General features: G+C 41.9%; 1 protein-coding gene across 1 annotated transcript in view; it reads left to right on the top strand.

Moving 5' to 3' along the window:
• The first annotated feature begins 478 nt into the window (after positions 1 to 478).
• Positions 479 to 14,285, top strand: part of reep3b (receptor accessory protein 3b) — a 96,654-nt gene continuing 82,847 nt past the window's right edge. The window contains exon 1 of the mRNA XM_055936578.1: positions 479 to 821. Coding sequence (XP_055792553.1) covers positions 790 to 821 — 32 coding nt within the window. The 5' untranslated portion in view covers positions 479 to 789. The remainder of the gene's footprint in view (positions 822 to 14,285) is intronic.

Genomic DNA, 14,285 nt, shown 5'->3' with positions numbered 1-14,285 from the left:
AGCACTGAGATGCAGTGCCTTAGACTGCTGCGCCATTCTGGAGTATATAATTATACACATATAATATTTTCCAATAATTACAGATAAAGGTTTCTCTCTGTGTTATGGCTATTTATGTGCTCTCTCTCTGCAAATTAAAACTATGTGATGAGCATTGATCCAGTATAATTTGTCTATTTTTAAATAAATCACTGCTAACCGATGAGGTTATTATTTTACAGTACTTCCTTGCAACAATAGCGCATCGTAAAGCAACAATACTATTCTCAACGCTTTGTACCGTGATTGGTTCATATTCGCCACGCATCGAATCTACACCAATCAGAGTTGGGTATGATATTTCACCATATTTCACATGGACCATCTTCACTAGCCAATAGTAATGCGGCATTGGTGTAAACAGGCACTTCTGTCCAATTAGATAAAGCAGGAGGAAGGTCTATCTGATCTCAGGTCAGCTGGTGTGCAGCGCCGTTCTTCGTGCCAAGCACAGACGTAAGAGAGGTGAAGGAGGTGGACCCGAAGGAGTTGGGCTAGCTTTAATAAAACACTTTAAACATAGCTAGCTAAGTTGTAACCTCTCGCTTTAGCCGATGGCTGCTTTAATTTAGATTCGTGAATCAACACGTTTTATTTTTGCCAAAGTCACGGACATGGTTGAGAAGATAGCTCGTAGTTAACTTGTTGCTGAAGTGTTTACCGTGGTTACCACCACTCCGGTGTAGCCGTTACCTCTCCAGCCCCGGGGCCTTCTCTCTTCTGCCTCTCAACTAACCTCGATCTGGAAAGATGGTGTCGTGGATGATCTCCAGAAGCGTTGTGTAAGTTAGGGGCGAATTTGATATTGTATCTTGCTGAAATTATTATAGCAGACTACTTTTTTAAAAGCTGTTTTCTATAGTTAGCTGGATAGGTAGCCAACGTTCCAAGTTTAGCTAGCTAACCAATTAGCCATGCTAACACTAATTTTAGCATGGCACTTGAAATTACTTTTAAGCAAAGCAATTTCGCTTATTGTATGGTATTCATTTCGAAGTTATGTTTGTAAAAGTTGTGTAAAAATGTAAACTCATAATATTGTCAACATTGAGAACTATTACCTAACGTTAGCTAACAAGCTGCCAAACGTTAGCTTATTGTTGTTTACGTTTTTGGCCCTGTAAGAGTTGTACCAAAGAATGTCGTTTAGCCACGTCTTAACTAGCTAGAGGCAGGTCAGTAAGTTATGCTATCTGGAAACTATTTAGTTAAGTTAGTTAGCGTTTGAACCGCACTACATCCCGGCTGTGTGGTAGATTTCGTGGTAGGATGTTTCGGGTGAAGTTCTGTGGTCTAATTGAAGCACGGAATGTGGTGCGGTTCGGACAAAAGTTGGATTCAGATGTTTATTTGATAGCGAAGGACACATTTCACTTTACATCAAGTAGAGTTCCTAGAGAGAATACATAAATGTTATGCCTTTGCTGACCGGAAACTTTTTTTGTTTGTTAAAGCCAGCTATATTGTGGTAGTGTTATTTTCCGCCGCCGTCCACCAGAATAATGCACAACTCAAGTAGCCTAACCAATACAGACACCCAGTGTTGTGTCCCATGACTACGAGTTAGCTTGCTGACCACACAAGTATGTGAGATCAGATTATGGATGAGTTTGTACATTTTAGAGAAAGTAAACGCCCCAGTTTTTACCCTGAGCTTCCGTCACAACTCATGGTCCGGTACAATTACATAACTGTACGGTAGGCTACGGTACATGGACGGGGGAGACTGCTTCAGGTGCGATTGGGAGAAGAGACAGTATTTACAGTCTACTCGGTGTCATGTTCTTCCACTGTAGCCTACACTGGACACGAGTCACTGGTAAAGGCATCCTGTCAATGCTTCAAAACAATCAGACAATTCATTTAAAAGTAATACATAAGTGAAAGCATTAGACAACACATGTAGTCTACATGGCTAGTAGCCATATGCATTAGATAACACATGTTGTAGTCTACATGGCTAGTAGCCATATGCATTAGATAACACATGTTGTAGTCTACAGGGCTAGTAGCCATATGCATTAGATAACACATGTTGTAGTCTACAGTAGTAGCCATATGCATTAGATAACACATGTTGTAGTCTACAGTAGTAGCCATATGCATTAGATAACACATGTTGTAGTCTACAGGGCTAGTAGTCATATGCATTAGATAACGTGTAGTCTACAGTAGTAGCCATATGCATTAGATAACACATGTTGTAGTCTACAGTAGTAGCCATATGCATTAGATAACACATGTTGTAGTCTACAGGGCTAGTAGTCATATGCATTAGATAACACATGTTGTAGTCTACAGGGCTAGTAGCCATATGCATTAGATAACACATGTTGTAGTCTACAGGGCTAGTAGCCATATGCATTAGATAACACATGTTGTAGTCTACAGTAGTAGCCATATGCATTAGATAACACATGTTGTAGTCTACAGTAGTAGCCATATGCATTAGATAACACATGTTGTAGTCTACAGTAGTAGCCATATGCATTAGATAACACATGTTGTAGTCTACAGTAGTAGCCATATGCATTAGATAACACATGTTGTAGTCTACAGTAGTAGCCATATGCATTAGATAACACATGTTGTAGTCTACAGTAGTAGCCATATGCATTAGATAACACATGTTGTAGTCTACAGGGCTAGTAGCCATATGCATTAGATAACACATGTTGTAGTCTACAGGGCTAGTAGCCATATGCATTAGATAACATGTTGTAGTCTACAGGGCTAGTAGCCATATGCATTAGATAACACATGTTGTAGTCTACAGGGCTAGTAGCCATATGCATTAGATAACACATGTTGTAGTCTACAGTAGTAGCCATATGCATTAGATAACACATGTTGTAGTCTACAGTAGTAGCCATATGCATTAGATAACACATGTTGTAGTCTACAGGGCTAGTAGTCATATGCATTAGATAACGTGTAGTCTACAGTAGTAGCCATATGCATTAGATAACACATGTTGTAGTCTACAGTAGTAGCCATATGCATTAGATAACACATGTTGTAGTCTACAGGGCTAGTAGTCATATGCATTAGATAACACATGTTGTAGTCTACAGGGCTAGTAGCCATATGCATTAGATAACACATGTTGTAGTCTACAGGGCTAGTAGCCATATGCATTAGATAACACATGTTGTAGTCTACAGTAGTAGCCATATGCATTAGATAACACATGTTGTAGTCTACAGTAGTAGCCATATGCATTAGATAACACATGTTGTAGTCTACAGTAGTAGCCATATGCATTAGATAACACATGTTGTAGTCTACAGTAGTAGCCATATGCATTAGATAACACATGTTGTAGTCTACAGTAGTAGCCATATGCATTAGATAACACATGTTGTAGTCTACAGTAGTAGCCATATGCATTAGATAACACATGTTGTAGTCTACAGTAGTAGTCATATGCATAAGATAACATGTTGTAGTCTACAGTAGTAGCCATATGCATTAGATAACACATGTTGTAGTCTACAGTAGTAGCCATATGCATTAGATAACACATGTTGTAGTCTACAGTAGTAGCCATATGCATTAGATAACACATGTTGTAGTCTACAGTAGTAGCCATATGCATTAGATAACATGTTGTAGTCTACAGGGCTAGTAGCCATATGCATTAGATAACACATGTTGTAGTCTACAGGGCTAGTAGCCATATGCATTAGATAACACATGTTGTAGTCTACAGGGCTAGTAGTCATATGCATTAGATAACACATGTTGTAGTCTACAGGGCTAGTAGCCATATGCATTAGATAACACATGTTGTAGTCTACAGGGCTAGTAGCCATATGCATTAGATAACACATGTTGTAGTCTACAGTAGTAGCCATATGCATTAGATAACACATGTTGTAGTCTACAGTAGTAGCCATATGCATTAGATAACACATGTTGTAGTCTACAGTAGTAGCCATATGCATTAGATAACACATGTTGTAGTCTACAGGGCTAGTAGCCATATGCATTAGATAACACATGTTGTAGTCTACAGGGCTAGTAGTCATATGCATTAGATAACATGTAGTCTACAGTAGTAGCCATATGCATTAGATAACACATGTTGTAGTCTACAGTAGTAGCCATATGCATTAGATAACACATGTTGTAGTCTACAGGGCTAGTAGTCATATGCATTAGATAACACATGTTGTAGTCTACAGGGCTAGTAGCCATATGCATTAGATAACACATGTTGTAGTCTACAGGGCTAGTAGCCATATGCATTAGATAACACATGTTGTAGTCTACAGTAGTAGCCATATGCATTAGATAACACATGTTGTAGTCTACAGTAGTAGCCATATGCATTAGATAACACATGTTGTAGTCTACAGTAGTAGCCATATGCATTAGATAACACATGTTGTAGTCTACAGTAGTAGCCATATGCATTAGATAACACATGTTGTAGTCTACAGTAGTAGCCATATGCATTAGATAACACATGTTGTAGTCTACAGTAGTAGCCATATGCATTAGATAACACATGTTGTAGTCTACAGTAGTAGCCATATGCATTAGATAACACATGTTGTAGTCTACAGTAGTAGCCATATGCATTAGATAACACATGTTGTAGTCTACAGGGCTAGTAGCCATATGCATTAGATAACACATGTTGTAGTCTACAGGGCTAGTAGCCATATGCATTAGATAACACATGTTGTAGTCTACAGTAGTAGCCATATGCATTAGATAACACATGTTGTAGTCTACAGTAGTAGCCATATGCATTAGATAACACATGTTGTAGTCTACAGTAGTAGCCATATGCATTAGATAACACATGTTGTAGTAGCCATATGCATTAGATAACACATGTTGTAGTCTACAGGGCTAGTAGTCATATGCATTAGATAACATGTAGTCTACAGTAGTAGCCATATGCATTAGATAACACATGTTGTAGTAGCCATATGCATTAGATAACACATGTTGTAGTCTACAGTAGTAGCCATATGCATTAGATAACACATGTTGTAGTCTACAGGGCTAGTAGTCATATGCATTAGATAACACATGTTGTAGTCTACAGGGCTAGTAGCCATATGCATTAGATAACATGTTGTAGTCTACAGGGCTAGTAGTCATATGCATTAGATAACATGTAGTCTACAGTAGTAGCCATATGCATTAGATAACACATGTTGTAGTCTACAGTAGTAGCCATATGCATTAGATAACACATGTTGTAGTCTACAGGGCTAGTAGTCATATGCATTAGATAACACATGTTGTAGTCTACAGGGCTAGTAGCCATATGCATTAGATAACACATGTTGTAGTCTACAGGGCTAGTAGCCATATGCATTAGATAACACATGTTGTAGTCTACAGTAGTAGCCATATGCATTAGATAACACATGTTGTAGTCTACAGTAGTAGCCATATGCATTAGATAACACATGTTGTAGTCTACAGTAGTAGCCATATGCATTAGATAACACATGTTGTAGTCTACAGTAGTAGCCATATGCATTAGATAACACATGTTGTAGTCTACAGTAGTAGCCATATGCATTAGATAACATGTAGTCTACAGTAGTAGTCATATGCATTAGATAACACATGTTGTAGTCTACAGTAGTAGCCATATGCATTAGATAACACATGTTGTAGTCTACAGTAGTAGCCATATGCATTAGATAACACATGTTGTAGTCTACAGTAGTAGCCATATGCATTAGATAACACATGTTGTAGTCTACAGTAGTAGCCATATGCATTAGATAACACATGTTGTAGTCTACAGTAGTAGCCATATGCATTAGATAACACATGTTGTAGTCTACAGGGCTAGTAGCCATATGCATTAGATAACACATGTTGTAGTCTACAGGGCTAGTAGCCATATGCATTAGATAACACATGTTGTAGTCTACAGGGCTAGTAGCCATATGCATTAGATAACACATGTTGTAGTCTACAGGGCTAGTAGCCATATGCATTAGATAACACATGTTGTAGTCTACAGTAGTAGCCATATGCATTAGATAACACATGTTGTAGTCTACAGTAGTAGCCATATGCATTAGATAACACATGTTGTAGTCTACAGTAGTAGCCATATGCATTAGATAACACATGTTGTAGTCTACAGTAGTAGCCATATGCATTAGATAACACATGTTGTAGTCTACAGGGCTAGTAGCCATATGCATTAGATAACATGTTGTAGTCTACAGGGCTAGTAGCCATATGCATTAGATAACACATGTTGTAGTCTACAGGGCTAGTAGCCATATGCATTAGATAACACATGTTGTAGTCTACAGGGCTAGTAGTCATATGCATTAGATAACATGTAGTCTACAGTAGTAGCCATATGCATTAGATAACACATGTTGTAGTCTACAGTAGTAGCCATATGCATTAGATAACACATGTTGTAGTCTACAGGGCTAGTAGTCATATGCATTAGATAACACATGGTGTAGTCTACAGGGCTAGTAGCCATATGCATTAGATAACACATGTTGTAGTCTACAGGGCTAGTAGCCATATGCATTAGATAACACATGTTGTAGTCTACAGGGCTAGTAGCCATATGCATTAGATAACACATGTTGTAGTCTACAGTAGTAGCCATATGCATTAGATAACACATGTTGTAGTCTACAGTAGTAGCCATATGCATTAGATAACACATGTTGTAGTCTACAGTAGTAGCCATATGCATTAGATAACACATGTTGTAGTCTACAGTAGTAGTCATATGCATTAGATAACACATGTTGTAGTCTACAGGGCTAGTAGCCATATGCATTAGATAACACATGTTGTAGTCTACAGGGCTAGTAGCCATATGCATTAGATAACACATGTTGTAGTCTACAGGGCTAGTAGCCATATGCATTAGATAACACATGTTGTAGTCTACAGGGCTAGTAGTCATATGCATTAGATAACATGTAGTCTACAGTAGTAGCCATATGCATTAGATAACACATGTTGTAGTCTACAGTAGTAGCCATATGCATTAGATAACACATGTTGTAGTCTACAGGGCTAGTAGTCATATGCATTAGATAACACATGTTGTAGTCTACAGGGCTAGTAGCCATATGCATTAGATAACACATGTTGTAGTCTACAGGGCTAGTAGCCATATGCATTAGATAACACATGTTGTAGTCTACAGGGCTAGTAGCCATATGCATTAGATAACACATGTTGTAGTCTACAGGGCTAGTAGCCATATGCATTAGATAACACATGTTGTAGTCTACAGTAGTAGCCATATGCATTAGATAACACATGTTGTAGTCTACAGTAGTAGCCATATGCATTAGATAACACATGTTGTAGTCTACAGTAGTAGTCATATGCATTAGATAACACATGTTGTAGTCTACAGGGCTAGTAGCCATATGCATTAGATAACACATGTTGTAGTCTACAGGGCTAGTAGCCATATGCATTAGATAACACATGTTGTAGTCTACAGGGCTAGTAGCCATATGCATTAGATAACACATGTTGTAGTCTACAGGGCTAGTAGCCATATGCATTAGATAACACATGTTGTAGTCTACAGGGCTAGTAGCCATATGCATTAGATAACACATGTTGTAGTCTACAGGGCTAGTAGCCATATGCATTAGATAACATGTTGTAGTCTACAGTAGTAGCCATATGCATTAGATAACACATGTTGTAGTCTACAGGGCTAGTAGCCATATGCATTAGATAACACATGTTGTAGTCTACAGGGCTAGTAGCCATATGCATTAGATAACACATGTTGTAGTCTACAGTAGTAGCCATATGCATTAGATAACATGTTGTAGTCTACAGTAGTAGCCATATGCATTAGATAACACATGTTCTGGTCTACAGGGCTAGCTAGCCATATTACGCTGCAGACAAGTTAACTTGGCAGTTATGGTCTGCCTGTATCCACGTTTAGCGTTTCCAGTTTCTAAGTCTGAAGTCTTGAGGGCAGAACTAGGCTCCTGCACTGATTCCGACGTCTCTTCCTCTCTGGTTTCACCTAATCAAACGAACCTGATCATGTGTCTGATCACGTGATTTAATCCACCAATGACAGGAGTAACTTCAAGGTACTGGGGCGTGTATTGTACAGCCTTCTTTAAGTGGTTATTACAGTTTTAGCAAGTTATGGGTTAGTGGATTATCCTGTCTCCCAAGTCACGGGGAACCATGTAAGCATGTGTAAAACCTGTTGTTCCAGACTGCTGTGTTGGCTGGGTCCTTTTCATATATTTCCATTGGCTTGTCATTTATAAGGTGTGTTCATGATTGACTTGTTTTTGAGGCTTGGTGGAATAGGAATGTGAAGTTAGTCATGTAATATACAATGGAGTCTTCTCACTGTTTATGGATGATTACATTTGTTTACATCAATGGATATGTTGGGGGGGGGGGGGGGGGGGGGGCAATTTTAGTTTTTCTAACTTCACCGAACAAAAATATAAGCGCAAAATGCAACTATTTCAAAGTTACAGTTTATATAAGGAAATCAGTCAATTGAAATAAATTAGACCCTAATCTATGGATTTCACATGACTGGGAATACCGATATGCAGCTGTTGGTCACATACACAGAGCCTTCGGAAAGTATTCAGACCCCTTGACTTTTTCCACGTTTTTATGTTACAGCCTTATTCTAAAATTACTTTTTTTCCCACCCCTCATCAATCTACACACAATACCACATAATGACAAAGCAAAAACTGTTTTTTAGAAATGGTTGTTAATTTATATTTAGAAAACTAATTTACGCAGTACTTTGTTGAAGCACCTTTTGGCAGCGACTAAAGCTTCGAGTCATCGTGGGTATGACGCGACAAGCTTGGCACACCTGTATTTGGGGAGTTTCTCCCATTCTTCTCTGCAGATCCTCTCAAGCTCTGTCAGGTTGGATGGGGAGTGTTGTTGCATAGCTATATTCTCTCTGTTCCTGCCACTGAAAAACATCCCCACAGCATGATGCTGCCACCACCATGCTTCACCATAGGGATGGTGCCAAGTTTCCTCCAGATGTGACGCTTGTCCTTCAGGCCAAAGAGTTCAATCTTGGTTTAATCAGACCAGAGAATCTTGTTTCTCCTGGTCTGAGAGTCTTTAGGTGCCTTTTTGGCTATCTCCAAGCGGGCTGTTATGTGCCTTTTACTGAGGAGTGGCTTCCGTCTGGCCACTCTACTGGACAGATGACTGGTCTCAGGCGATCCCGCAGGAGGCGAAGACGATGTAGAGGTCCTGGGCTGGCGTGGTTACATGTGGTCTGTGGTTGAGGCCGGTAGAGGTCCTGGGCTGGCGTGGTTACATGTGGTCTGTGGTTGAGGCCGGTTGGATGTAATGACAAATGATCTAAATTGACTTTGGAGGTGGCTGCTCTGGCAGAAGCTCTGGTGGACATTCCTGCAGTCGGCATGCCAACTGGCTCTGTCTTCTTGGCAAAGGAGAAATGCTCCCTAACACGGATGTAAACACATTTGTGCACAAAAATAAGCCTTTTTGTGCGTATGGAAAATGTCTGTGATCTTTTATTTTGGCTCATGAGACATGGGACCAACACTTGTTTTTCTATTGTTTCTACTGTAACGTTGTAATATTAGTTGGGATAATGACCGGGACAGATATGGCTGTAATTTTAGTTGGGATAATGACCGGGACAGATCTGGTTAGAAATGGCTGTAATTTTAGTTGGGATAATGACCAGGACCGATCTGGTTAGAAATGGCTGTAATTTTAGTTGGGATAATGACCAGGACAGATCTGGTTAGAAATGGCTGTAATTTTAGTTGGGATAATGACCATGACCGATCTGGTTAGAAATGGCTGTAATTTTAGTTGGGATAATGACCAGGACAGATCTGGTTAGAAATGGCTGTAATTTTAGTTGGGATAATGACCAGGACCGATCTGGTTAGAAATGGCTGTAATTTTAGTTGGGATAATGACCAGGACAGATCTGGTTAGAAATGGCTGTAATTTTAGTTGGGATAATGACCAGGACAGATCTGGTTAGAAATGGCTGTAATTCTTTCTGTAGTCTTTCTTTCCCCCCAACGTAGTCAATCCTAAACCACGGCCCGTTATTCAGAGGGGCGTACTACTACGCTTTGAGCTTCTCCAAGTCAGGAAGTGAATATCACGTAGCGTGAAATTTCAGTCAGTGATTTAATAACATTTGCCCTTTTATTTCAAGACTGATAAATATATTACCATAATGACGTGGACCGAACTAGCCGTTAAACATCCTGTAACGCTCATTCAGATTCAATGGCTGTAGCGTAGCGTAGTAACCTGCTATATTTATGTTGACCAATAGATGGCAGTATTGAGTCAAGACGGGGTTTGCTTCCCGCTGTAGCTATTTCCTATGTCTGCCTATTTAACTATGATTAAGAAAGCTTCAGGTAGGGTTTTAAGCCAGGTGCATAAGATAATGTAAATCTAAGTTACCATTAAATACTAAACCGTACGTAAGTCTCATGAGTCGTAATTCTAAGAAGCCTTTAAGGATACTACACATAGCGTATTCAAATGATGAGCTAATAAATACTAGAGAAATTATGAATAATAAGCAGATGTTTTTACATGACAATAGACTACTAATGATTTAATAAAAACGACTTCAAATACCGAGCTGGTAACGTTAAGTAGCCTCGGTTAACTTAGCTGACCTTCAATACAGGGAATTCAGCAGAGTTCTCTGAGACATTTTTACAACTCATTGAAACTCTGTAAATAAATACATGGGCAAATGATACCAAACATGATAATAGGCCTGAATTACGGTAGGCAGCTAACTGTTAAATTACACTTTCCATCCTCAACGTAGAAGGTCACTGTCTCTGCGCCGGTCGCCTGTGAGTGAGACAACGCTAGCTAGCCAATGGGAGCGTAGTAATACGCCCCTCTGAATAACGGGGCGTAGTTTTGGCTTAACTGCGTTGGGGGGGGGGGCAACGAAAGACGCCATTTTTAACCACGAAAGATGGCTGAAAGGACCACTGGTAAATGGTGCTGTAGCAACAGATGTGTATTTCCACAGAGGAAAGCCTTCATCTCCTTTAACCCTGTAGCTGAAACCACATGTTGAGATCTGCCTTCATCTCCTTTAACCCTGTAGCTGAAACCACATGTTGAGATCTGCCTTCATCTCCTTTACCCCTGTAGCTGAAACCACATGTTGAGATCTGCCTTCAGCCCCTTTAACCCTGTAGCTGAAACCACATGTTGAGATCTGCCTTCAGCTCCTTTAACCCTGTAGCTGAAACCACATGTTGAGATCTGCCTTCAGCCCCTTTAACCCTGTAGCTGAAACCACATGTTGAGATCTGCCTTCAGCCCCTTTAACCCTGTAGCTGAAACCACATGTTGAGATCTGCCTTCATCTCCTTTACCCCTGTAGCTGAAACCACATGTTGAGATCTGCCTTCATCTCCTTTACCCCTGTAGCTGAAACCACATGTTGAGATCTGCCTTCAGCCCCTTTAACCCTGTAGCTGAAACCACATGTTGAGATCTGCCTTCAGCCCCTTTAACCCTGTAGCTGAAACCACATGTTGAGATCTGCCTTCAGCTCCTTTAACCCTGTAGCTGAAACCACATGTTGAGATCTGCCTTCAGCCCCTTTAACCCTGTAGCTGAAACCACATGTTGAGATCTGCCTTCAGCCCCTTTAACCCTGTAGCTGAAACCACATGTTGAGATCTGCCTTCATCTCCTTTACCCCTGTAGCTGAAACCACATGTTGAGATCTGCCTTCAGCCCCTTTACCCCTGTAGCTGAAACCACATGTTGAGATCTGCCTTCAGCCCCTTTAACCCTGTAGCTGAAACCACATGTTGAGATCTGCCTTCAGCCCCTTTAACCCTGTAGCTGAAACCACATGTTGAGATCTGCCTTCAGCCCCTTTAACCCTGTAGCTGAAACCACATGTTGAGATCTGCCTTCAGCCCCTTTACCCCTGTAGCTGAAACCACATGTTGAGATCTGCCTTCAGCCCCTTTAACCCTGTAGCTGAAACCACATGTTGAGATCTGCCTTCAGCCCCTTTACCCCTGTAGCTGAAACCACATGTTGAGATCTGCCTTCAGCCCCTTTAACCCTGTAGCTGAAACCACATGTTGAGATCTGCCTTCAGCCCCTTTAACCCTGTAGCTGAAACCACATGTTGAGATCTGCCTTCAGCCCCTTTAACCCTGTAGCTGAAACCACATGTTGAGATCTGCCTTCAGCCCCTTTAACCCTGTAGCTGAAACCACATGTTGAGATCTGCCTTCAGCCCCTTTAACCCTGTAGCTGAAACCACATGTTGAGATCTGCCTTCAGCTCCTTTACCCCTGTAGCTGAAACCACATGTTGAGATCTGCCTTCAGCCCCTTTAACCCTGTAGCTGAAACCACATGTTGAGATCTGCCTTCAGCCCCTTTAACCCTGTAGCTGAAACCACATGTTGAGATCTGCCTTCAGCCCCTTTAACCCTGTAGCTGAAACCACATGTTGAGATCTGCCTTCAGCCCCTTTAACCCTGTAGCTGAAACCACATGTTGAGATCTGCCTTCAGCTCCTTTACCCCTGTAGCTGAAACCACATGTTGAGATCTGCCTTCAGCCCCTTTAACCCTGTAGCTGAAACCACATGTTGAGATCTGCCTTCAGCTCCTTTACCCCTGTAGCTGAAACCACATGTTGAGATCTGCCTTCAGCTCCTTTACCCCTGTAGCTGAAACCACATGTTGAGATCTGCCTTCAGCTCCTTTAACCCTGTAGCTGAAACCACATGTTGAGATCTGCCTTCAGCCCCTTTAACCCTGTAGCTGAAACCACATGTTGAGATCTGCCTTCAGCTCCTTTAACCCTGTAGCTGAAACCACATGTTGAGATCTGCCTTCAGCCCCTTTAACCCTGTAGCTGAAACCACATGTTGAGATCTGCCTTCAGCTCCTTTAACCCTGTAGCTGAAACCACATGTTGAGATCTGCCTTCAGCCCCTTTAACCCTGTAGCTGAAACCACATGTTGAGATCTGCCTTCAGCCCCTTTACCCCTGTAGCTGAAACCACATGTTGAGATCTGCCTTCAGCCCCTTTAACCCTGTAGCTGAAACCACATGTTGAGATCTGCCTTCAGCTCCTTTAACCCTGTAGCTGAAACCACATGTTGAGATCTGCCTTCAGAGCGGTGGCTCTGTCTTTATCCCTGTAACTCTACATCTGACTCTCTCTCCCAGACGTCATGCTCGGAGCCGTGAGCGAGCGGTGGGCTGTCTTTATCCCAGTAACTCTACCGCTGACTCTCTCCCAGACGTCATGCTCGGAGCCGTGAGCGAGCGGTGGCTCTGTCTTTATCCCAGTAACTCTACCGCTGACTCTCTCCCAGACGTCATGCTCGGAGCCGTGAGCGAGCGGTGGGCTGTCTTTATCCCAGTAACTCTACCGCTGACTCTCTCCCAGACGTCATGCTCGGAGCCGTGAGCGAGCGGTGGCTCTGTCTTTATCCCAGTAACTCTACCGCTGACTCTCTCTCCCAGACGTCATGCTCGGAGCCGTGAGCGAGCGGTGGCTCTGTCTTTATCCCAGTAACTCTACCGCTGACTCTCTCTCCCAGACGTCATGCTCGGAGCCGTGAGCGAGCGGTGGCTCTGTCTTTATCCCAGTAACTCTACCGCTGACTCTCTCTCCCAGACGTTATGCTCGGAGCCGTGAGCGAGCGGTGGCTCTGTCTTTATCCCAGTAACTCTACCGCTGACTCTCTCTCCCAGACGTCATGCTCGGAGCCGTGAGCGAGCGGTGGGTCTGTCTTTATCCCAGTAACTCTACCGCTGACTCTCTCTCCCAGACGTCATGCTCGGAGCCGTGAGCGAGCGGTGGCTCTGTCTTTATCCCAGTAACTCTACCGCTGACTCTCTCTCCCAGACGTCATGCTCGGAGCCGTGAGCGAGCGGTGGCTCTGTCTTTATCCCAGTAACTCTACCGCTGACTCTCTCTCCCAGACGTCATGCTCGGAGCCGTGAGCGAGCGGTGGGTTGTCAGTGATTACATTATTTGTATTTTTTTAAACCAGAACTGGGAAAGTTAATCTGAAACAGAATGTCAAGGCTTTTGTACGGGTGTCTTTTTTCAACTGCATGCTGCTAGAGGCCCCATTTCACACAATTGTTTCAAGAAGCCTCTCTGCGGACTCTGTCTCCTTCATGTTCAAGGTTTATGGAGAAATGTTCCTCCTTCCCTGTGTGAAAATACTG

This window comes from Salvelinus fontinalis, chromosome 1 (assembly GCF_029448725.1).
Source record: "Salvelinus fontinalis isolate EN_2023a chromosome 1, ASM2944872v1, whole genome shotgun sequence".
NCBI lineage: Eukaryota > Metazoa > Chordata > Actinopteri > Salmoniformes > Salmonidae > Salvelinus > Salvelinus fontinalis.
This window is presented reverse-complemented; position numbering and strand designations above follow the sequence as displayed.